Here is a 22536-nt window from a genome sequence, read left to right on the forward strand (position 1 = left end):
GTGCTTGGTGTCGAAGAGCTGGTCGGAGGCTCGGAGCTTTCAGAGGGACTTGGAGTCGGACTGTGGTCGGATACTTCCGAGATGCCACATCGGCAAGTTTGCGGCGCTGGAGGTTTACGGTCTGCGTGAGATGATGGGACTTTCGAGAGACTTTGAGACTTTACCATGCCCATGGTCTGTTCATATGAAATTACGGTATTGCTTTACACTGTTGTAACTATATGTTATAATTATGTGGTTTTCGTCAGTTTTTCAGTCTTGGTTTGTCAAGTGTTTCTGTGATATCATTCTGGAAAAACATTGTATCATTTCTTAATGCGTGCATTACTAAATGACAATTAAAAGAGGACTGCGTGTCCTCATAATCTAATCTAATCTAATGTATGAGAAGGATGTAAGAAGTAAAGAAAATTCAATTCAGTTCCATCCTCCTACCTTGTTGAAAGAGGCTTCAGTGCAGTGAACCATGTACTCACAAAAAACAGAAACCGCTTGGACATTGTTACACGTGAGGACATGAGGCTTTTGCTGTCATAAATTGAACCACATATTTGAACTTTTGCTAAAAACATCAAACTCAAAGATCACATTGATATTGAAGCTGCTGTACAGTGCACAGGTACTGTGTAGGCTAAGTTTAAAGACAAATAAAAATTTAATGCAGAATTATTTTTCTCGTGTTAGCATATAAGCTCTTTCATTTACCTGATTTGATTAAACCTCTGACAAATTTAGTGAGAAATCACCACTCTCCATCAATCCACCATTGGTTGTCCATGTTATTATACAGGAGGAGATCATCTGGCTGATGCTAGTTCCGCACAGAGCCCTCCCGTCAGTCCCAAACCCCTCCCCTCCTCACTTCCCTATTCCCCATCATTTATATCCATCAATACCTCTTTCAGAGCAACCACACCGACCAGCCTCCCGGTGGAGGTGACGTATGCAATCCTGAGCCCAAGGAGGTTGAAGAGGTTGTAGCACTGGAAATCAAGGAGAGGATGGAATGACGTGAGAAGCTGGGAGGTGATGGTGGATGAAATTCTCATCTTGTTTCTGGATCCCTCTGTGGCTTGGTCTCCCTTCCCCCTCTCTTTCCCTGGGCTCCACAACACCATTCATACCCCCTATCCTCCTCTCAATTCAGACTCCTGATCTCCCCTCAGCTTCCATCACGCCAGAGAAGACAACCCAAGTTTGTCTAGCCTCTCCTTACAGCGCGTACGCTTGAATCCAGGCAGCTTCCTGGTGATCCTCTTCTGCACCATGTACTGTGGAGAGCATTCTGATCTAGTGTCAGTGTTCAGGATTGGAAACAAGCGGCACAGGGTTGTACTCAGCCAGCTCGCCAGCTCCATCATGGGCACTAGCCTCCCTGTCATCAAGGGCATCCTCAAAAGGCAGCACCTCAAAAAGACGTCATCCATCAGTAAGGACTCTCACCATCCAAAACATGCCCTCAACTCATTGCTGTGGTTAGGGAGGAGGGAGTGGAGCCCAATGATCAACACTCAACATTAGCTTCTTCCCCTCCACCATCAGATTTCTGAACAGACCGCAAATCAATGAACACCATCTCACATTTTGCTCTCTTTATGCACTATTAATTATATTTTAATCTTTCTTATAGTAGTTCTTTTATGTACTGCACTGTACTGCTGCCACAAAACAACATATGCCTGATTCTGACCCTCTAGATCCTTCCTATAATGGGGTGACCAGAATTGAACGCAATGCCCCAGATGTAACCTAACCAGAGTTTTAAAAAGCTATAATATAACTTCTCAGCTCTTAAGTTCAATAGTGGTGTAACCGCTTTCAGGGAGGACATAATGGCTTGCAAGGCCTGAGGTGCCAGGCCAAAGCTTTTTACCTCATGAAGTGTTTCCTTTTCTACAAGCCTGAAGGGTGCAGGATCAATCACGGATTCGTCCAGCTGTAGGACTTCCTGGAGCTGACAGTACTCCCACTCTTCCACCTGTAATAGAGCATGTAGAAAGAGCAATGGGGCGGGTGAAAGGAGGGCACAGGGGCCTGAAGTTATGCTCTGTGCTTCAGTGAGTGGGGATTGATCCAATGCAGAATGCAGTACGGTCACAGGCAATGTTTAAACTCTAACAACACTGAGAAACAGGAGCTCTCGCTTCTAACAAACCAGGGGTCTCGTCATAGCTTAGATACAGAGTGAGGCTCCCTCTGCACCATCCTGTCACACACTCCTAGAGCACAGGTTCTTAGAGGCGTTCCGGGACCATTGGGCTTCACGGGGAGTTAGTGCCATCATTAATAGAGATGGAAACATTTTGGTTTAATGTATACTGTCTATTTGTAGTGAAGTAATTGTGTTAGTCACCGCTTTGTATATATAGCACTGAATTTGTAATAAAGATATTTTGTGAAAAAAAGAGCACAGGTTCAATACAGAGCAAAGCTCCCCCTGCACTGTTCCGTCACACACAATCCCGGAGTACAGGTTAGACAGAGCGAAGCTCCCCCTGCACTGTTCCGTCACACACAATCCCGGAGTACAGGTTAGACAGAGCGAAGCTCCCCCTGCACTGTTCCGTCACACACAATCCCGGAGTACAGGTTAGAGAGAGCGAAGCTCCCCCTGCACTGTTCCGTCACACACAATCCCGGAGTACAGGTTAGACAGAGCGAAGCTCCCCCTGCACTGTTCCGTCACACACAATCCCGGAGTACAGGTTAGACAGAGCGAAGCTCCCCCTGCACTGTTCCGTCACACACAATCCCGGAGTACAGGTTAGACAGAGCGAAGCTCCCCCTGCACTGTTCCGTCACACACAATCCCGGAGTACAGGTTAGACAGAGCGAAGCTCCCCCTGCACTGTTCCGTCACACACAATCCCGGAGTACAGGTTAGACAGAGCGAAGCTCCCCCTGCACTGTTCCGTCACACACAATCCCGGAGTACAGGTTAGACAGAGCGAAGCTCCCCCTGCACTGTTCCGTCACACACAATCCCGGAGTACAGGTTAGACAGAGCGAAGCTCCCCCTGCACTGTTCCGTCACACACAATCCCGGAGTACAGGTTAGACAGAGCGAAGCTCCCCCTGCACTGTTCCGTCACACACAATCCCGGAGTACAGGTTAGACAGAGCGAAGCTCCCCCTGCACTGTTCCGTCACACACAATCCCGGAGTACAGGTTAGACAGAGCGAAGCTCCCCCTGCACTGTTCCGTCACACACAATCCCGAAGTACAGGTTAGAGAGAGCGAAGCTCCCCCTGCACTGTTCCGTCACACACAATCCCGGAGTACAGGTTAGAGAGAGCGAAGCTCCCCCTGCACTGTTCCGTCACACACAATCCCGGAGTACAGGTTAGAGAGAGCGAAGCTCCCCCTGCACTGTTCCGTCACACACAATCCCGGAGTACAGGTTAGAGAGAGCGAAGCTCCCCCTGCACTGTTCCGTCACACACAATCCCGGAGTACAGGTTAGAGAGAGCGAAGCTCCCCCTGCACTGTTCCGTCACACACAATCCCGGAGTACAGGTTAGACAGAGCGAAGCTCCCCCTGCACTGTTCCGTCACACACAATCCCAGAGTACAGGTTAGACAGAGCGAAGCTCCCCCTGCACTGTTCCGTCACACACAATCCCGGAGTACAGGTTAGACAGAGCGAAGCTCCCCCTGCACTGTTCCGTCACACACAATCCCGGAGTACAGGTTAGACAGAGCGAAGCTCCCCCTGCACTGTTCCGTCACACACAATCCCGGAGTACAGGTTAGACAGAGCGAAGCTCCCCCTGCACTGTTCCGTCACACACAATCCCGGAGTACAGGTTAGACAGAGCGAAGCTCCCCCTGCACTGTTCCGTCACACACAATCCCGGAGTACAGGTTAGACAGAGCGAAGCTCCCCCTGCACTGTTCCGTCACACACAATCCCGGAGTACAGGTTAGACAGAGCGAAGCTCCCCCTGCACTGTTCCGTCACACACAATCCCGGAGTACAGGTTAGACAGAGCGAAGCTCCCCCTGCACTGTTCCGTCACACACAATCCCGGAGTACAGGTTAGACAGAGCGAAGCTCCCCCTGCACTGTTCCGTCACACACAATCCCGGAGTACAGGTTAGACAGAGCGAAGCTCCCCCTGCACTGTTCCGTCACACACAATCCCGGAGTACAGGTTAGACAGAGCGAAGCTCCCCCTGCACTGTTCCGTCACACACAATCCCGGAGTACAGGTTAGACAGAGCGAAGCTCCCCCTGCACTGTTCCGTCACACACAATCCCGGAGTACAGGTTAGACAGAGCGAAGCTCCCCCTGCACTGTTCCGTCACACACAATCCCGGAGTACAGGTTAGACAGAGCGAAGCTCCCCCTGCACTGTTCCGTCACACACAATCCCGGAGTACAGGTTAGACAGAGCGAAGCTCCCCCTGCACTGTTCCGTCACACACAATCCCGAAGTACAGGTTAGACAGAGCGAAGCTCCCCCTGCACTGTTCCGTCACACACAATCCCGGAGTACAGGTTAGAGAGAGCGAAGCTCCCCCTGCACTGTTCCGTCACACACAATCCCGGAGTACAGGTTAGACAGAGCGAAGCTCCCCCTGCACTGTTCCGTCACACACAATCCCGGAGTACAGGTTAGAGAGAGCGAAGCTCCCCCTGCACTGTTCCGTCACACACAATCCCGGAGTACAGGTTAGAGAGAGCGAAGCTCCCCCTGCACTGTTCCGTCACACACAATCCCGGAGTACAGGTTAGAGAGAGCGAAGCTCCCCCTGCACTGTTCCGTCACACACAATCCCAGAGTACAGGTTAGACAGAGCGAAGCTCCCCCTGCACTGTTCCGTCACACACAATCCCGGAGTACAGGTTAGACAGAGCGAAGCTCCCCCTGCACTGTTCCGTCACACACAATCCCGGAGTACAGGTTAGACAGAGCGAAGCTCCCCCTGCACTGTTCCGTCACACACAATCCCGGAGTACAGGTTAGACAGAGCGAAGCTCCCCCTGCACTGTTCCGTCACACACAATCCCGGAGTACAGGTTAGACAGAGCGAAGCTCCCCCTGCACTGTTCCGTCACACACAATCCCGGAGTACAGGTTAGACAGAGCGAAGCTCCCCCTGCACTGTTCCGTCACACACAATCCCGGAGTACAGGTTAGACAGAGCGAAGCTCCCCCTGCACTGTTCCGTCACACACAATCCCGGAGTACAGGTTAGACAGAGCGAAGCTCCCCCTGCACTGTTCCGTCACACACAATCCCGGAGTACAGGTTAGACAGAGCGAAGCTCCCCCTGCACTGTTCCGTCACACACAATCCCGGAGTACAGGTTAGACAGAGCGAAGCTCCCCCTGCACTGTTCCGTCACACACAATCCCGGAGTACAGGTTAGACAGAGCGAAGCTCCCCCTGCACTGTTCCGTCACACACAATCCCGGAGTACAGGTTAGACAGAGCGAAGCTCCCCCTGCACTGTTCCGTCACACACAATCCCGGAGTACAGGTTAGACAGAGCGAAGCTCCCCCTGCACTGTTCCGTCACACACAATCCCGGAGTACAGGTTAGACAGAGCGAAGCTCCCCCTGCACTGTTCCGTCACACACAATCCCGGAGTACAGGTTAGACAGAGCGAAGCTCCCCCTGCACTGTTCCGTCACACACAATCCCGGAGTACAGGTTAGACAGAGCGAAGCTCCCCCTGCACTGTTCCGTCACACACAATCCCGGAGTACAGGTTAGACAGAGCGAAGCTCCCCCTGCACTGTTCCGTCACACACAATCCCGGAGTACAGGTTAGACAGAGCGAAGCTCCCCCTGCACTGTTCCGTCACACACAATCCCGGAGTACAGGTTAGACAGAGCGAAGCTCCCCCTGCACTGTTCCGTCACACACAATCCCGGAGTACAGGTTAGACAGAGCGAAGCTCCCCCTGCACTGTTCCGTCACACACAATCCCGGAGTACAGGTTAGACAGAGCGAAGCTCCCCCTGCACTGTTCCGTCACACACAATCCCGGAGTACAGGTTAGACAGAGCGAAGCTCCCCCTGCACTGTTCCGTCACACACAATCCCGGAGTACAGGTTAGACAGAGCGAAGCTCCCCCTGCACTGTTCCGTCACACACAATCCCGGAGTACAGGTTAGACAGAGCGAAGCTCCCCCTGCACTGTTCCGTCACACACAATCCCGGAGTACAGGTTAGACAGAGCGAAGCTCCCCCTGCACTGTTCCGTCACACACAATCCCGGAGTACAGGTTAGACAGAGCGAAGCTCCCCCTGCACTGTTCCGTCACACACAATCCCGGAGTACAGGTTAGACAGAGCGAAGCTCCCCCTGCACTGTTCCGTCACACACAATCCCGGAGTACAGGTTAGACAGAGCGAAGCTCCCCCTGCACTGTTCCGTCACACACAATCCCGGAGTACAGGTTAGACAGAGCGAAGCTCCCCCTGCACTGTTCCGTCACACACAATCCCGGAGTACAGGTTAGACAGAGCGAAGCTCCCCCTGCACTGTTCCGTCACACACAATCCCGGAGTACAGGTTAGACAGAGCGAAGCTCCCCCTGCACTGTTCCGTCACACACAATCCCGGAGTACAGGTTAGACAGAGCGAAGCTCCCCCTGCACTGTTCCGTCACACACAATCCCGGAGTACAGGTTAGACAGAGCGAAGCTCCCCCTGCACTGTTCCGTCACACACAATCCCGGAGTACAGGTTAGACAGAGCGAAGCTCCCCCTGCACTGTTCCGTCACACACAATCCCAGAGTACAGGTTAGACAGAGCGAAGCTCCCCCTGCACTGTTCCGTCACACACAATCCCAGAGTACAGGTTAGACAGAGCGAAGCTCCCCCTGCACTGTTCCGTCACACACAATCCCGGAGTACAGGTTAGACAGAGCGAAGCTCCCCTGCACTGTTCCGTCACACACAATCCCGGAGTACAGGTTAGACAGAGCGAAGCTCCCCTGCACTGTTCCGTCACACACAATCCCGGAGTACAGGTTAGACAGAGCGAAGCTCCCCTGCACTGTTCCGTCACACACAATCCCGGAGTACAGGTTAGACAGAGCGAAGCTCCCCTGCACTGTTCCGTAAACACACAATCCCGGAGTACAGGTTAGACAGAGCGAAGCTCCCCTGCACTGTTCCGTCACACACAATCCCGGAGTACAGGTTAGACAGAGCGAAGCTCCCCTGCACTGTTCCGTCACACACAATCCCGGAGTACAGGTTAGACAGAGCGAAGCTCCCCTGCACTGTTCCGTCACACACAATCCCGGAGTACAGGTTAGACAGAGCAAAGCTCCCCCTGCACTGTTCCGTCACACACAATCCCGGAGTACAGGTTAGACAGAGCGAAGCTCCCCTGCACTGTTCCGTCACACACAATCCCGGAGTACAGGTTAGACAGAGCGAAGCTCCCCTGCACTGTTCCGTCACACACAATCCCGGAGTACAGGTTAGACAGAGCGAAGCTCCCCTGCACTGTTCCGTAAACACACAATCCCGGAGTACAGGTTAGACAGAGCGAAGCTCCCCTGCACTGTTCCGTCACACACAATCCCGGAGTACAGGTTAGACAGAGCGAAGCTCCCCTGCACTGTTCCGTCACACACAATCCCGGAGTACAGGTTAGACAGAGCGAAGCTCCCCTGCACTGTTCCGTCACACACAATCCCGGAGTACAGGTTAGACAGAGCGAAGCTCCCCTGCACTGTTCCGTCACACACAATCCCGGAGTACAGGTTAGACAGAGCGAAGCTCCCCTGCACTGTTCCGTCACACACAATCCCGGAGTACAGGTTAGACAGAGCGAAGCTCCCCCTGCACTGTTCCGTCACACACAATCCCGGAGTACAGGTTAGACAGAGCGAAGCTCCCCCTGCACTGTTCCGTCACACACAATCCCGGAGTACAGGTTAGACAGAGCGAAGCTCCCCCTGCACTGTTCCGTCACACACAATCCCGGAGTACAGGTTAGACAGAGCGAAGCTCCCCCTGCACTGTTCCGTCACACACAATCCCGGAGTACAGGTTAGACAGAGCGAAGCTCCCCCTGCACTGTTCCGTCACACACAATCCCGGAGTACAGGTTAGACAGAGCGAAGCTCCCCCTGCACTGTTCCGTCACACACAATCCCGGAGTACAGGTTAGACAGAGCGAAGCTCCCCCTGCACTGTTCCGTCACACACAATCCCGGAGTACAGGTTAGACAGAGCGAAGCTCCCCCTGCACTGTTCCGTCACACACAATCCCGGAGTACAGGTTAGACAGAGCGAAGCTCCCCCTGCACTGTTCCGTCACACACAATCCCGGAGTACAGGTTAGACAGAGCGAAGCTCCCCCTGCACTGTTCCGTCACACACAATCCCGGAGTACAGGTTAGACAGAGCGAAGCTCCCCCTGCACTGTTCCGTCACACACAATCCCGGAGTACAGGTTAGACAGAGCGAAGCTCCCCCTGCACTGTTCCGTCACACACAATCCCGGAGTACAGGTTAGACAGAGCGAAGCTCCCCCTGCACTGTTCCGTCACACACAATCCCGGAGTACAGGTTAGAGAGAGCGAAGCTCCCCCTGCACTGTTCCGTCACACACAATCCCGGAGTACAGGTTAGAGAGAGCGAAGCTCCCCCTGCACTGTTCCGTCACACACAATCCCGGAGTACAGGTTAGAGAGAGCGAAGCTCCCCCTGCACTGTTCCGTCACACACAATCCCGGAGTACAGGTTAGAGAGAGCGAAGCTCCCCCTGCACTGTTCCGTCACACACAATCCCGGAGTACAGGTTAGAGAGAGCGAAGCTCCCCCTGCACTGTTCCGTCACACACAATCCCGGAGTACAGGTTAGAGAGAGCGAAGCTCCCCCTGCACTGTTCCGTCACACACAATCCCGGAGTACAGGTTAGAGAGAGCGAAGCTCCCCCTGCACTGTTCCGTCACACACAATCCCGGAGTACAGGTTAGAGAGAGCGAAGCTCCCCCTGCACTGTTCCGTCACACACAATCCCGGAGTACAGGTTAGAGAGAGCGAAGCTCCCCCTGCACTGTTCCGTCACACACAATCCCGGAGTACAGGTTAGAGAGAGCGAAGCTCCCCCTGCACTGTTCCGTCACACACAATCCCGGAGTACAGGTTAGAGAGAGCGAAGCTCCCCCTGCACTGTTCCGTCACACACAATCCCGGAGTACAGGTTAGAGAGAGCGAAGCTCCCCCTGCACTGTTCCGTCACACACAATCCCGGAGTACAGGTTAGAGAGAGCGAAGCTCCCCCTGCACTGTTCCGTCACACACAATCCCGGAGTACAGGTTAGAGAGAGCGAAGCTCCCCCTGCACTGTTCCGTCACACACAATCCCGGAGTACAGGTTAGAGAGAGCGAAGCTCCCCCTGCACTGTTCCGTCACACACAATCCCGGAGTACAGGTTAGAGAGAGCGAAGCTCCCCCTGCACTGTTCCGTCACACACAATCCCGGAGTACAGGTTAGAGAGAGCGAAGCTCCCCCTGCACTGTTCCGTCACACACAATCCCGGAGTACAGGTTAGAGAGAGCGAAGCTCCCCCTGCACTGTTCCGTCACACACAATCCCGGAGTACAGGTTAGAGAGAGCGAAGCTCCCCCTGCACTGTTCCGTCACACACAATCCCGGAGTACAGGTTAGAGAGAGCGAAGCTCCCCCTGCACTGTTCCGTCACACACAATCCCGGAGTACAGGTTAGAGAGAGCGAAGCTCCCCCTGCACTGTTCCGTCACACACAATCCCGGAGTACAGGTTAGAGAGAGCGAAGCTCCCCCTGCACTGTTCCGTCACACACAATCCCGGAGTACAGGTTAGAGAGAGCGAAGCTCCCCCTGCACTGTTCCGTCACACACAATCCCGGAGTACAGGTTAGAGAGAGCGAAGCTCCCCCTGCACTGTTCCGTCACACACAATCCCGGAGTACAGGTTAGACAGAGCGAAGCTCCCCCTGCACTGTTCCGTCACACACAATCCCGGAGTACAGGTTAGACAGAGCGAAGCTCCCCCTGCACTGTTCCGTCACACACAATCCCGGAGTACAGGTTAGACAGAGCGAAGCTCCCCCTGCACTGTTCCGTCACACACAATCCCGGAGTACAGGTTAGACAGAGCGAAGCTCCCCCTGCACTGTTCCGTCACACACAATCCCGGAGTACAGGTTAGACAGAGCGAAGCTCCCCCTGCACTGTTCCGTCACACACAATCCCGGAGTACAGGTTAGACAGAGCGAAGCTCCCCCTGCACTGTTCCGTCACACACAATCCCGGAGTACAGGTTAGACAGAGCGAAGCTCCCCCTGCACTGTTCCGTCACACACAATCCCGGAGTACAGGTTAGACAGAGCGAAGCTCCCCCTGCACTGTTCCGTCACACACAATCCCGGAGTACAGGTTAGACAGAGCGAAGCTCCCCCTGCACTGTTCCGTCACACACAATCCCGGAGTACAGGTTAGACAGAGCGAAGCTCCCCCTGCACTGTTCCGTCACACACAATCCCGGAGTACAGGTTAGACAGAGCGAAGCTCCCCCTGCACTGTTCCGTCACACACAATCCCGGAGTACAGGTTAGACAGAGCGAAGCTCCCCCTGCACTGTTCCGTCACACACAATCCCGGAGTACAGGTTAGACAGAGCGAAGCTCCCCCTGCACTGTTCCGTCACACACAATCCCAGAGTACAGGTTAGACAGAGCGAAGCTCCCCCTGCACTGTTCCGTCACACACAATCCCAGAGTACAGGTTAGATAGAGTGAAGCTCCCTCTGCACTGTCCCGTCACACATTCCTGGAGCACGGGTTAGATATGGAGCAAAGCTCCCTCTGCACTGTTGTGTCACACACACCCCTAGAGCATGGGTTAGATACAGAGTGAAGCTCCTCCTGCACCATCCCGTCACAAACTCCTGGAGCACAGGTTAGATACAGAGTAAAACCCTTCTGCATTGTCCTGTCACACACACTGCTAGAGCGTGGGTTCGATACAAAGTGAAGCTCCCTCTGCACTCTCCCACTACATACCCCTAGACCATGGGTTAGATAGAGAGTGAAGCTCCCCCTGCACCAACCCGTCACACACTCCTAGGGCACGGGTTAGATACAGAGTGAAGCTCTCTCAGCACTGTCCCAACACACATTCCTGGAGTACAGGTTAGATACGGAGCAGAGCTCCCTCTGCACTGTCCCATCACATACCTCTAGACCACAGGTTAGATATAGATTGGAGTTCTCTGTACTGTCCCATCACGTACAATTCCAGGGGAAGGTATTTATTGGTAAATTAATGCTGGCCTTACGGGTGATCCCTGACTAAAATTATTTGATGTCTGCGGTTGCTCGAAGGTCAGCATTTCTTGCCCATGACTACCCTCTGAGAGGGTGGCAGTGAGCTGCATCCTTGAAGCACTGCGGAGTTTCTAGCGAAGCTATAGGGGAAGGAATTCCAGAGTTTCGATCCAGCAATGAGGAAGGAATGGTGACAGATTCCCAAGCTGGGATGGTATGCAAAGTGGAGGGGAGCCTGCGGGTGATGGCGTTCCCTGCTCTTGCAATCGGGGTTCAATTCCAGCCAGTGTCCCTAAGGAGTTGGTGTGTTCTCCCAGTGACTGACCGGGTTTCCTCTGGGTGCTCCGGTTTCCTCCCGCATTCCAAAGACATTGGAATGCTATACTTGAGCTGGACACTTGCGGGCTGCCCTCAGCACAATCCTTGGTCTGTGTTGGTCGTTGACGCAAGTGACCCATTGAACTGTGAATTTCAATGTACAAGTGACAAATAAAGCTAATCTTTAAAATCTCTTTAGAGCAGAATGGTGGAATAATTTTGGTGAATTTTATATAGCACACACGTTGGTCACCACGTCCTAGTGGTGGAGGGGTGGGCATGTTTATGCAGTGGTTAGTGTGCCTGTCAAATGGGCTTCTTTGTCCTGATGGGGCCTAGCTTATCAAGTACCATTGGAGATACACTTACTCAGGCAAGTGGTGGATGTCCCATTATGCTCCTGGCTTGTACCTTCTAGCTAGTGGGACAGCCCTGAGGTATCCAGACCCCAATCTTCTTGTATCCATGTTGTTTATATTGTATGGTTTTTATAGCCAGGGAACAGTAATGGGGACAAACTTTCACTACCTATTAAATGCTCCCAATGGTGTGTGACTCAAATAATCTCTGACAACCAAGTCCAGCTCCTGGCCTTCACGTGTGGCTTAGCTACTAAGCCCAGGAGAACCATTTCTACTGACAGGAGAAGGGGCAAAGGCAGGTTACTAGCGCCCTAAAACCAGTCGATTGGGCAGATGGGACTCGTCAGCCACGGTTGTCAGTTCATCTACGAGAAGGGCTTCCCTATTGTGTGTCTCTTTTAGTGAGTGGCTGCACAAGATATTAAACACCCCACTCTGTTTAACATTCCTGTGGTTAGACCATAACACATAAGAGCAGAATCAGGCCATTCAGCCCATCAAGTCTGCTATGCCATTTCATCACAGCTGATCCATTCCCCTCTCAACCCCAATCTGTTGCCTTCTTCCTGTAACCTTTCACATCCCGACTAATCAAGAACCAATCAACCTCCGCCTTAAATACACCCAATGACTTGGCCTCCACTTGTGGCAATGCATTCCACAGATTCACCTCCCTCTGCCTAAAGAAGGTTCCTCAGGTTGTCATAGCCAGGGGTGGTAGTGGGGATAAGCTCCCACTACCTATGAAGTGCTCCAAATGGTGTGCATCTCTAACAGCCTCTGACAACCAAGTCCAACTCTTGGCCTTCACAAGTGGCTTATCTACTAGGCCTGGCAGAACTGTTTCTACTGATAGAAGAAGGGGCAAAGGCGGACCACTGGCACCTCAAAACCAGTTGCTTTGGGCAAGTGTGGCTAGTCAACCTTGGATGGCATCCTGCCTAGGAGAAGGAAAACTCTGATTTTAAACCTCCGCTACCTTGCGGCCATCCCCTCCCATGCGAAAGGCTTTGGGAGCAAACCTCAAGGAAGAAATCTGGAGCCGGGGTCCCCATGGCAGTTTGATGTTGCTTACAACTTCACTCTGGCAACCTCTATGACAACACTGGTGCCAAGCTATATTGGCGCTTGCCCCTCCCTTGGACTACTTCAGTGACGTGGAGAGGGGGAGCTCGTTGAAGCCGGTTCTTCAAATCTTCCCATCCAGGCTTGCACCCTGGAGTGAACACAGCCCACCAGAGGCGCAAATCCATGATCCCTTGGGATCGACGGTTGCCTAATACTATGGCTAAAGAAATTCCTCCTCATTTCCATTCTAAGGGGGTAGTTCTTGTATTCTGAGGCTGTACCCTCCAGTTCCTAGACTCCTCCACCACAGGAAACAACTCTATATCTACTTTATCTAGGCCTTTCAACATTCAATAGCATTCAATAAAATTCATAAGGACATAAGAACATAAGAAGTAAGAGCAGGAGTAGGCCATCTGATTCATCAAGCCTGCTCTGCCATTCAAAAAGATCATGGCTGATCTGGCCATGGACTCATCTCCACCTACCTGCCTTTTCCCCATAACCCTTAATTCTCATACTGTGCAAAAACCTATCCAACCTTGTCTTAAATATATTTACTGAGGTAGCCTCCACTGCTTCATTGGGCAGAGAATTCCACAGATTCACCACTCTCTGGGAAAAGTAGTTCCTCCTCATCTCCATCCTAAATCTACTCCCCCGAATCTTGAAGCTAAGTCCCCTAGTTCTAGTCTCACCTATCAGTGGAAACAACTTTCCTGCCTCTCTCTTATCTATACCTTTCATAATTCTATATGTTTCTATAAGATCTCTTCTCATTCTTCTGAATTCCAGCGAGTACAGTCCCAGGTGACTCAATCTCTCCTCATAGTCAAACCCCCTCATCTCTGGAATCAACTTGGTGAATCTCCTCTGCACCGTCTCCAAAGCCGGTATATTCTTCCTCAAGTATGAGACCAGAACTGCACCAGAACTCCAGGTGTGGCCTCACCAGTACCCTGTACAGTTGCAGCATAACTTCCCTGCTCTTAAATTCAATCCTTCTAGCAATGAAGGCCAACATCCCATTTTCCTTCTTGATAGCTTGCTGCACCTGCAAACCAACCTTTTGTGATTCGTGCACAAGCACTCCCAAGTCACTCTGCAAGCAGCATGCTGCAATTTTATACCATTTAAATAATAATCTGCTCTTCCATTTTTCCTTCCAAAGTGGATGACCTTGCACTTTCCAACATTGTACTCCATCTGCCAGACCCTTGCCCACATGCTTAATCTATCTATATCTCTCTGCAGACTCTCCATATCTTCTGCACAATTTGCTTTTCCACTCAATTTTGTGTCATCAGCAAACTTAGATACCCTATACTCGGTCCCCTCTTCCAGATTGCTAATTCCCCCCTCATTCTTCTAAATTCCAGTGAGTTCTCTCTGGCCAAGTAAGAAGTCCAGATTTCCTTCCTAGACTTTATTGATAATCTACTAGTGGATCCCTTTACTGAGACTAGCTCTGTCATTTTTTCTCTATTAAATTCTGTGGTGGGATTTGAATTCATGCCTCTGATCAATGGGCTAGAACCACTCTGCCACCTTGCTTATCATGGGATTTTGCTGAGCAAGAGCAAAGTGCACTCTAAGAACATCCATATTATCATAGTATTTTACAGCATGACACAGGCCATTCAACCCAACTTGTCCATCCTGGCCAGAGTGTACCCATTTTAACTGTTAACCCTATCGTCCAGCACTTGACCTGTGGTTCTCCGATTTAATGGTTCAAGCACTTACCTAGACATTTCTCAAAACGTCTCATGGAATTTGGGAAGAGCTAGTTATGTGGATTCTAAAGTGCCTCATATAGGAGGCAGAATGTTGTTTCTCAAAACGGTGGCTGGTGACTAGTGCAACACACACACACACACACAATGCTGGAGGAACTCAGCAGGTCAGGCAGCATCTTTGGAAATGAATAAGCAGTCGACATTTTGGACCAAGACCCTTCTTCAGGACTAGAAAGGAAGGGGAGGATGCCAGAATAAAAAGGTTGGGGGAGGGGAAAGAGATAGGTGAAGCCAGGTAGATGGGAAAAGTAAAGGGCCATAGGAGAAAGGGAAGGAGGAGAGACACCAGGGGAAGGTGATAGGCAGGTGAGAAGAGGTAAGAGGCCAGATTGAGGAACAGAGGAAGAGGAGAGGGGGGAGAAGGAAAATCAATATTCATGTCATCAGGTTGGGGGTTACCCAGAAGGAACATGAGGTGTTGCTCCTCCACCCTGAGAGAGGCCTCATCGAGGACATGCCGGAATGAGAACGGGAATCGGAATGAAGAAGCTGGGCTGCTGGAAGTCCCGCCTGTGGCAAGTGGAGTGGAGGTGCTTGACGAAGTGGTTCCCCGGTTGGGCTAACGACTAGTGGTGTACTGCAGTGGCCAGTGTCACAACCCTTGTTATTTGCTGTTGGGCTTCAGTACAGCCTAGGGCATTTCAAAAGTGTGAGAGCGACCCAGGGGAGGGGTGGGGCTTGTTGGGGGGTTGGTGTAGAGTGCCATTACCTCACTCGTAGTCATAGTGTCAAAGACTTCCTCTCCGTCCTGCAATACAAATCAAAGCCAAGAGACTCTTAGTGGGACAGAACATTGGGGCAAGCTTCTCATGCACATTGCTTAAGTTGGGGCACTTGGTTGCTGGGACAGACTGGTGCCCACCTCACTGCCCGTATGGATAAACCATCCCTCCTTTGGTCAGTCTACAATAAGGCTACAAGACATACAATATAAGCTCAATTAGGCCATCCTGCCCATTGGTCCTGCTCTGCAATTCAATTATGCTGACTTATTATCCCTCTCAACTCCATTCTCCTGCCTTCTCCTCTTAAATTTTAATGCCCTTAGTAATCAAGAAGCTATCTACCTCTGCTCTAAATATACCCAATGACTTTAAATATAGAGCCAAATTCCTCCCCAACTCTTTTCTAAGGGGACTCCTTGTATTCTGAGGCTGGGCTCTCTGGTCTGAGACTTTCCCGCTATTGGAAGTTACTCTACGTGCCCACTCCGTCTCGGCCTTTCAATATTCCGTAGCTTTCAATGAGATCCCCACTCTAATCCCACATCGGGTAGTGAGATTGCCTATCTGTGACCATCAGTCTCTCCAGCCACCCCTTATCCATTAGTAACTCGGTGAATAGTTCTCCTCTCAGGATCCCCATCCCAGTCATATCTCCATACCTCCTTGTAACACAGGTCATTTCAGCTCATCGAGCCTATGCCAGCTTGCAAGCCATCTATTCCACCCCGCCTCCCCGCCAATCGTTCCCTGTAACTTACTCTCCACATCTGCCCAATAACTCCTCCTAGATTCTATACCCTACCCGTGCACTAGCCGCTGATTACCCTGCAGTCGTTAGAATGTGGGAGGGAACTGGAGCTCCTGGGAGAAGTCCACATGGTCAAAGGGAAAATGTGCAATCTCCATACACACACATGCAGATGCATTTGCGCACATGCACAGACAGACACACCCCCGGTGCCAGAGTTGAGGATTGAACCCACGCCTGTGAAGCTGTGAGGCAGCAGCTTTACCCACTGCATCATGAACTGCGAGTCTACCCCCTCCTTCCCTGCAGGAGCCCAGATGGTCAGCTAGTATCTGAGTTGATTACCACGGTATAGCAGTGAAACCGCTTCTTCCTGGTTGGTTTTCTTGGCCAGCGTTCTGGACCCACCTCGGTCTGTCAGAAAGGAAAGAAAGGAAACAATCAGAGTATGGACACAATGGACTGAATGGCCATTGGTAAGTGTCCTAGCCCAGAGATGGTGAACCTTTGGCACATGTCCCCAAAATGCCACACACAAAAATTTTGCCGGCGTGTGGCATGCAGTGCCGCCCCTCAATTCTTTAAATCCCACCCATAATAAAAAGATGCAAAATGATTATATTCACTGACTTAAACAGCGAACGGTAGGGCACTGAGGGGGACAAAAGGGATAAGGAAATACAGGTCCACAGAGATGGGATGTAATATTGAAGTTGTATAAGATGTTGGTGAGGCCTAATTTGGAGTATCGTGTGCAGTTTTGGTCACCCCGTTTATCCTCAGCCTGCAGATAGGATTCTCCTTCTTTTTGGATATCACTATACATTCTATCTTTTTGCAATTGATAGATAGACCCATTTTTGCACTTTCTTCAACAACAACATCAATTAAGTTTTGTAGTTCTTCCTCCATACTTGCAATTAATACAGTGTCACCCACATATCTAAAGTTGTTGATGTTTTCACCGCCAACTTTGATTCCCAAGACGTCTCTTATTTTTTGTAATATTGTTTCACTGTACACATTAAACAAATCAGGGGAGAAAACACACCCTTGTCTCCCTTTCCCTCCTGTTTGGTTGCCGTGAAGGGTTAAGATCCCCTTTCTTCTCCATTGGGCTAAATCGCTCTTTAGCGAAGTTGAACACGATGGCTGTGAGGGAGCTGATTTTCCTGTAGATGGGTCCTGCCAATGTAGCTTCCAAAATGCAATCCGGGTCCTATCGAACTGCTTCCAAGATACATTGTCTGATGATCTAGGCCATCAGATCCTCTCTTTCCTTGATGAATGGATTAGGGTGTCTGAGGGGGCACTCACCTGGTCTCTTCTTTGGCACTGGGCCGGTTCAGGTGCGGAGAGATCTTTAGCTCAGTGGGGTGTTTCCTGGCTGGAGTTCTCCATTGTCTCACCAGGTGCTGAGTCCGTGCACTTAATTTGCTTTCGTTCCACAGCTGGACCTGCTTTGCTGTATCTTGAGGCCTTGATGTTTATGCAGATTTTGCCATAAGGGCACTTTACAAAGACCCCAGTCAATGTTGTTTCCTTGAGTCTTGTTTCTAGTCCTGGCTGTTAATGTTATGTCCATCCTGTTGAGTCTCTCATCCACCCCCCTCTCTCAGCAGACTCTTGGGACATTGCGTATTTGGTTCATTCATAGCTTGTATGATGCCCTCTTGCGAGTGCTGCACACAAAGTTGCTAGCCTTCTGTGCACATGCCTGTCTTTCCTGCAGGTCAGCTCTTTCCTTGTTGGCCATGCAAGCTCGATATCAATGTTTAAGAGAAGTCTGGATAGGTACATGGATGTAGGGGTATGGTCCCAGTGCAGGTCGATGGAGCGAGGCAGTTCAAATGGTTCTGCATGGACTAGATGGGCTGAAGGGCCTGTTTCTGTGCTGTACTTCTTTATGATTATGACTCCCTTACGAAGCAGTGAATGATGTTTTCACAACCTGAGAGCTGTGAGATATTTCCACAGGAAACATGTCACACCAGCTTGACATCAGCTAGGTGGTTGCAAAAACGTGTGACATTAGACGATAAGTACATTTGGAAATCTTCACTGATCTGATGCACACATTGGTGTTTGGATAGTAAACGGCTGGCCCAGCTGGCATTGACGATGTTCTGCGTATATTTTTTCTTCTGCTGTTTGTGAGTGAACACTGGATATTCAGTGATTGTAAAAGTACACAAAAAGCTTCATAGGTTCACTTATTATCAAAGTATATATGCGGTATACGTCTCTGAGATTCATCTTCTCCAGATAGCCTCAAAACAAAGAAAACCGTGGAAATCGTTGAAAGAAAGACATCAACCCCACCTCCCCACGCAATCAAAAGAAACCAAAATTCGCAAACCCCAAACCCCCAGCCCCTTCCCTTGCACAAAAAAGCTAACATATCGCCCAGATGGAAAACAGCACCAAGAGGGTGGATAAATCTCCTGGACCTGATGGAATGCACCCTCGGGTTCTGAAGGAAGTAGCGGGAGAGATTGCAGAGGCATTAACGATGATCTTTCAAGAAACGATAGATTCTGGCACTGTACCGGATGACTGGAAAATTGAAAAAGTTACTCCGCTATTTAAGAAGGGTGAGAGGCAGCAGAAAGGAAACTATAGACCTGTTAGCCTAACATCAGTGGTTGGAAAGTTGTTGGAATCGATAGTTAGGGATGAGATTATGGAGTACCTGGAGGCACATGGCAACATAGGCCAAAACCAGCGTGGTTTCCCGAAAGGAAGATCCTGCCTGACTAGCCTACTGCATTTATTTGAGGAAATTACAGGCAGGGTAGACAAAGGAGATACAGTAGTGTACTTGGATTTTCAGAAGGACTTTGACAAGGTGTTGCACAGGAGGCTGCTTAGCAAGATAAGAGCCCATGGAATTACTGCAAAGTTACTAGCATGGGTGGAGAATTGGTTGATTGGCAGAAAGCAGAGAGTGGGAATAAAGGGATCCTATTCTGGCTGGCTGCCGGTTACCAGTGGAGTTCCACAGGGGTCAGTGTTGGGACCGCTGCTTTTTACGATGTATATTATGATTTGGACAATGGGATTAATGGAGTTGTGGCTAAATTTGCTGATGATACAAAGATAGGTGGAGGAGTGAGTAGTGTTGAGGAAACAGAGAGCCTGCAGAGAGACTTAGATAATTTAGGGGAATGGGCAAAGAAGTGGCAAATGAAATACAATGTTGCAAGTGTATGGTCATGCACTTTGGTGGAAGAAATAAACAGACAGATTATTATTTAGATGGGGAGAGATTTCAAAATGCAGAGATACAAAGGGATTTGGGAGTCCTTGCGCAGGATCCTCTAAAGGTTAACCTCCTGGTTAAGTCGGTGGTGAAGAAGGTGAATGCAATGTTGGCATTCCTTTCTAGAGGTGTAGAATATAAGAGCAGGGATGCAATGTTGAGGCTCTGTAAGGCATTCATGAGACCACACTTGGAGTATTGTGTGCAGTTTTGGGCTCCTTAATTTAGAAAGGATATACTGACATTGGAGAAGGTTCAGAGAAGATTCATGAGAACGATTCCAGGAATGAAAGGGTTACCGTATGAGGAACGTCTGGCAGCTCTTGGACTGTATTCCCTGGAGTTCAGGAGAATGGGGGCGGGGATCTCATAGAAACATTCCGAACGTTAAAAGGGCTGAACAGATTAGATATGGCAAAGTTATTTCCCATGGTAGGAGAGTCTAGGACAAGAGGGCACGACTGCAGGATTGAAAGTTGTCCATTTAGAACAGAGATGTGGAGAAGTTACTTTAGTCAGAGGGTGGTAAATCTGTGGAATTTGTCATCACGAGCGGTTGTGGAGGCCAAATCATTGGGTGCATTTAAGGCAGAGATAGATAGGTTCTTGATTAGCCAGGGCATCAAAGGGTATGGGGAGAAGGCGGGGAGTGGGGATGACTGGAAGAACTGGATTGAATGGTGGAGCAGACTTGATGGGCTGAATGGTCTATTTCTGCTCCTATATCTTTTGGTCTTATGGTCTTAGGAACACAGCGGCCTTCTGAGGAGAGCGACTACTTGGCTGCTCGCTCTCTGCATTCGCCTTGATGTTCAAATCTTCCTCGACACTTTAATTGTGAGAGGTGGAGTCAACGAGCTTCTTCTCCTTGAGGCAGCTCACGCTTGTGCTTCCCATCGGGAACTTTCACGGAGATGGCAGAGCGCTAGATCACTCTATCATGCAGCTTTTTAAAAAAATTGCTTATTTGTTATTTCAATTCATAATTCAAGTCAGAATAACAGATGCCAAGATTAAGGAAGGCCTTTTTGTTGGTCCACAAATCAAATAGCTCATCAATGAAAGGCAATTTGAGGAACTTCTAGTCCTTAAAGTGAGATCAATGGGCATGAATATTTCAATGATGGGGCAAGAGCCTGATGGTTGAGGGGTTATAATTGTTCTTGAATCTGCTGGTGCGAGTCCTGAGGCACTTGTACCTTCTACCTGATGGCAGCAGTGGGAAGGGAGCATGGCCTGGGTGCTGGGGGTCTCTGATGACGGATGGTCCTTTCCTATGACAGTGTTTCATGTGCTGAATGGTTGGGAGGTAGGGTTGCCAACTTTCTCACTCCCAAATAAGGGACAAAAGTAGCAGTCAAATACAGGAAACTTGTGTTTACCCTGAGAAAGACTACCATGACCATGAAGCCTTGTGCAGGCGCCTGTGTGAGCATGCGTGACATGTGCACACACGACGTGTGCATGTGTGTACGTGCCAATTTTTTTTCTACAAATCGGTTTTGGCTTAATCTTCCCAATTCTATTAAGTGAAACTACACTGTACATACATTATTTCTACTTTATATAGCTGTGTATTTATCATATCATTCCTGCTTTTACTATATGTTAGTGTTATTTTAGGTTTTATGTGTTATTTGGTATGATTTGGTAGGTTATTTTTTGGGTCTGGGAACGCTCAAAAGCTTTTCCCATATAAATTAATGGTAATTGCTTCTTCACGTTACACCATTTCGGCTTACGAACAGTTTCAAAGGAACGCTCTACCTTAGCAGGGGAAATATGGGACAAGGGCGTTCCCGTATGGGGCAAACCAATTTAGCCCAATCTACGGGATGTCCTGGCTAATACGGGACAGTAGGCAACCCTATTGGGAGGGGTTTATCCATGATGTTCTGGGCCAAATCCATTATCTTTTGTAGGACTTCTCATTCAAGGGGATTGGCGTTTCCATACCAGGCTGATGAAGGCGAATGTGCCAAATGCCTTCTTCACCATACCATCCCCTGAGCCACCACTGTCAGAATGTACTTGCACCACTAGGCCTCTCTGTTCTTCAGCACTCCCCAGGGCCTTGCCATCTACTACACAGGTTTTATTAACCACAATGCAAGTCCTCGCGTTTATATGAAATAAACTGCGTTGTCTACATCTTGGAAACCTATTTCACCAGAAGGATCGCAGAGGCCTACATCAGTCGTATCTACAGAATGGCGCTGCCTCTAGAAGGTAACGTCCATCATTAAAGATCTTCACCATACAGGCCACGTCATTGTCTTCTCACAGCCTCCATCAGCAGGAGGTACAGAAGCTTGAAGTCCCACACCACCAGGTTCAGAAATAGCTACTTTCAGTTCTTGAACCAGCTGGCACAACCCTAATCACCACAGTTTGGCAACACTATGACCACTTTGCACTACAATGGACTTGCTTTTCGTTCTAATGGTACAGCACTATGAATACATATAGCTAGGCTGCCTAAGACTTTTGCATAGTACTGTATATTGGTTAAAATAGGAATGTGATTGGGAAACAGAAATAAGAACACTTAGCTTTGTATTAGCTCAGTAGTAATAAGTGTTATTTGGTAACTGGAAAGGCATAATATACGGTATTCTGCAAAAGTCTTAGGCACCCTGGATATATATATGTGTGCATGTTTGTGTGTGTGTGTGTGCCTAAGACTTTTGCATAGGACTGTATATTTTGTGGAAATTTATATTTAATTTATGTCTTTCCTGTGAATGTGCCTTGTATGACGCTCTGTGCCTGTGATGCTGCAACTATATTTTTCATTGTACCTGCGCGTAAATGTATTTGTGCAGCTGACAATAACGTTGGGTTTGTTGAGGTTTAAATTTGTGTCTGAGGATTAATGCACCATCTTGTCAATGGCCATTTAGAGATGGGGGGATAAATACTGCCCTCATCAGCAATGCCTAGATCCTGAGGGGATGC

At 49.8% G+C, this 22536-nt stretch overlaps 1 protein-coding gene across 1 annotated transcript in view; it reads right to left on the bottom strand.

Annotated features, from left to right (window-relative positions):
* The window catches only part of LOC140197290 (chloride channel protein ClC-Kb-like), a 130245-nt gene that overhangs the window by 17637 nt on the left and 90072 nt on the right, over window positions 1–22536 (bottom strand). The window contains exons 19-22 of the mRNA XM_072257227.1: window positions 16662–16730; window positions 15553–15591; window positions 1874–1978; window positions 897–983 (exon numbers count right to left, since the gene is read on the bottom strand). Of these exons, the coding sequence (XP_072113328.1) occupies window positions 897–983; window positions 1874–1978; window positions 15553–15591; window positions 16662–16730 (300 nt within the window). The remainder of the gene's footprint in view (window positions 1–896; window positions 984–1873; window positions 1979–15552; window positions 15592–16661; window positions 16731–22536) is intronic.

Source organism: Mobula birostris, chromosome 5 (assembly GCF_030028105.1).
Source record: "Mobula birostris isolate sMobBir1 chromosome 5, sMobBir1.hap1, whole genome shotgun sequence".
Lineage (NCBI taxonomy): Eukaryota > Metazoa > Chordata > Chondrichthyes > Myliobatiformes > Myliobatidae > Mobula > Mobula birostris.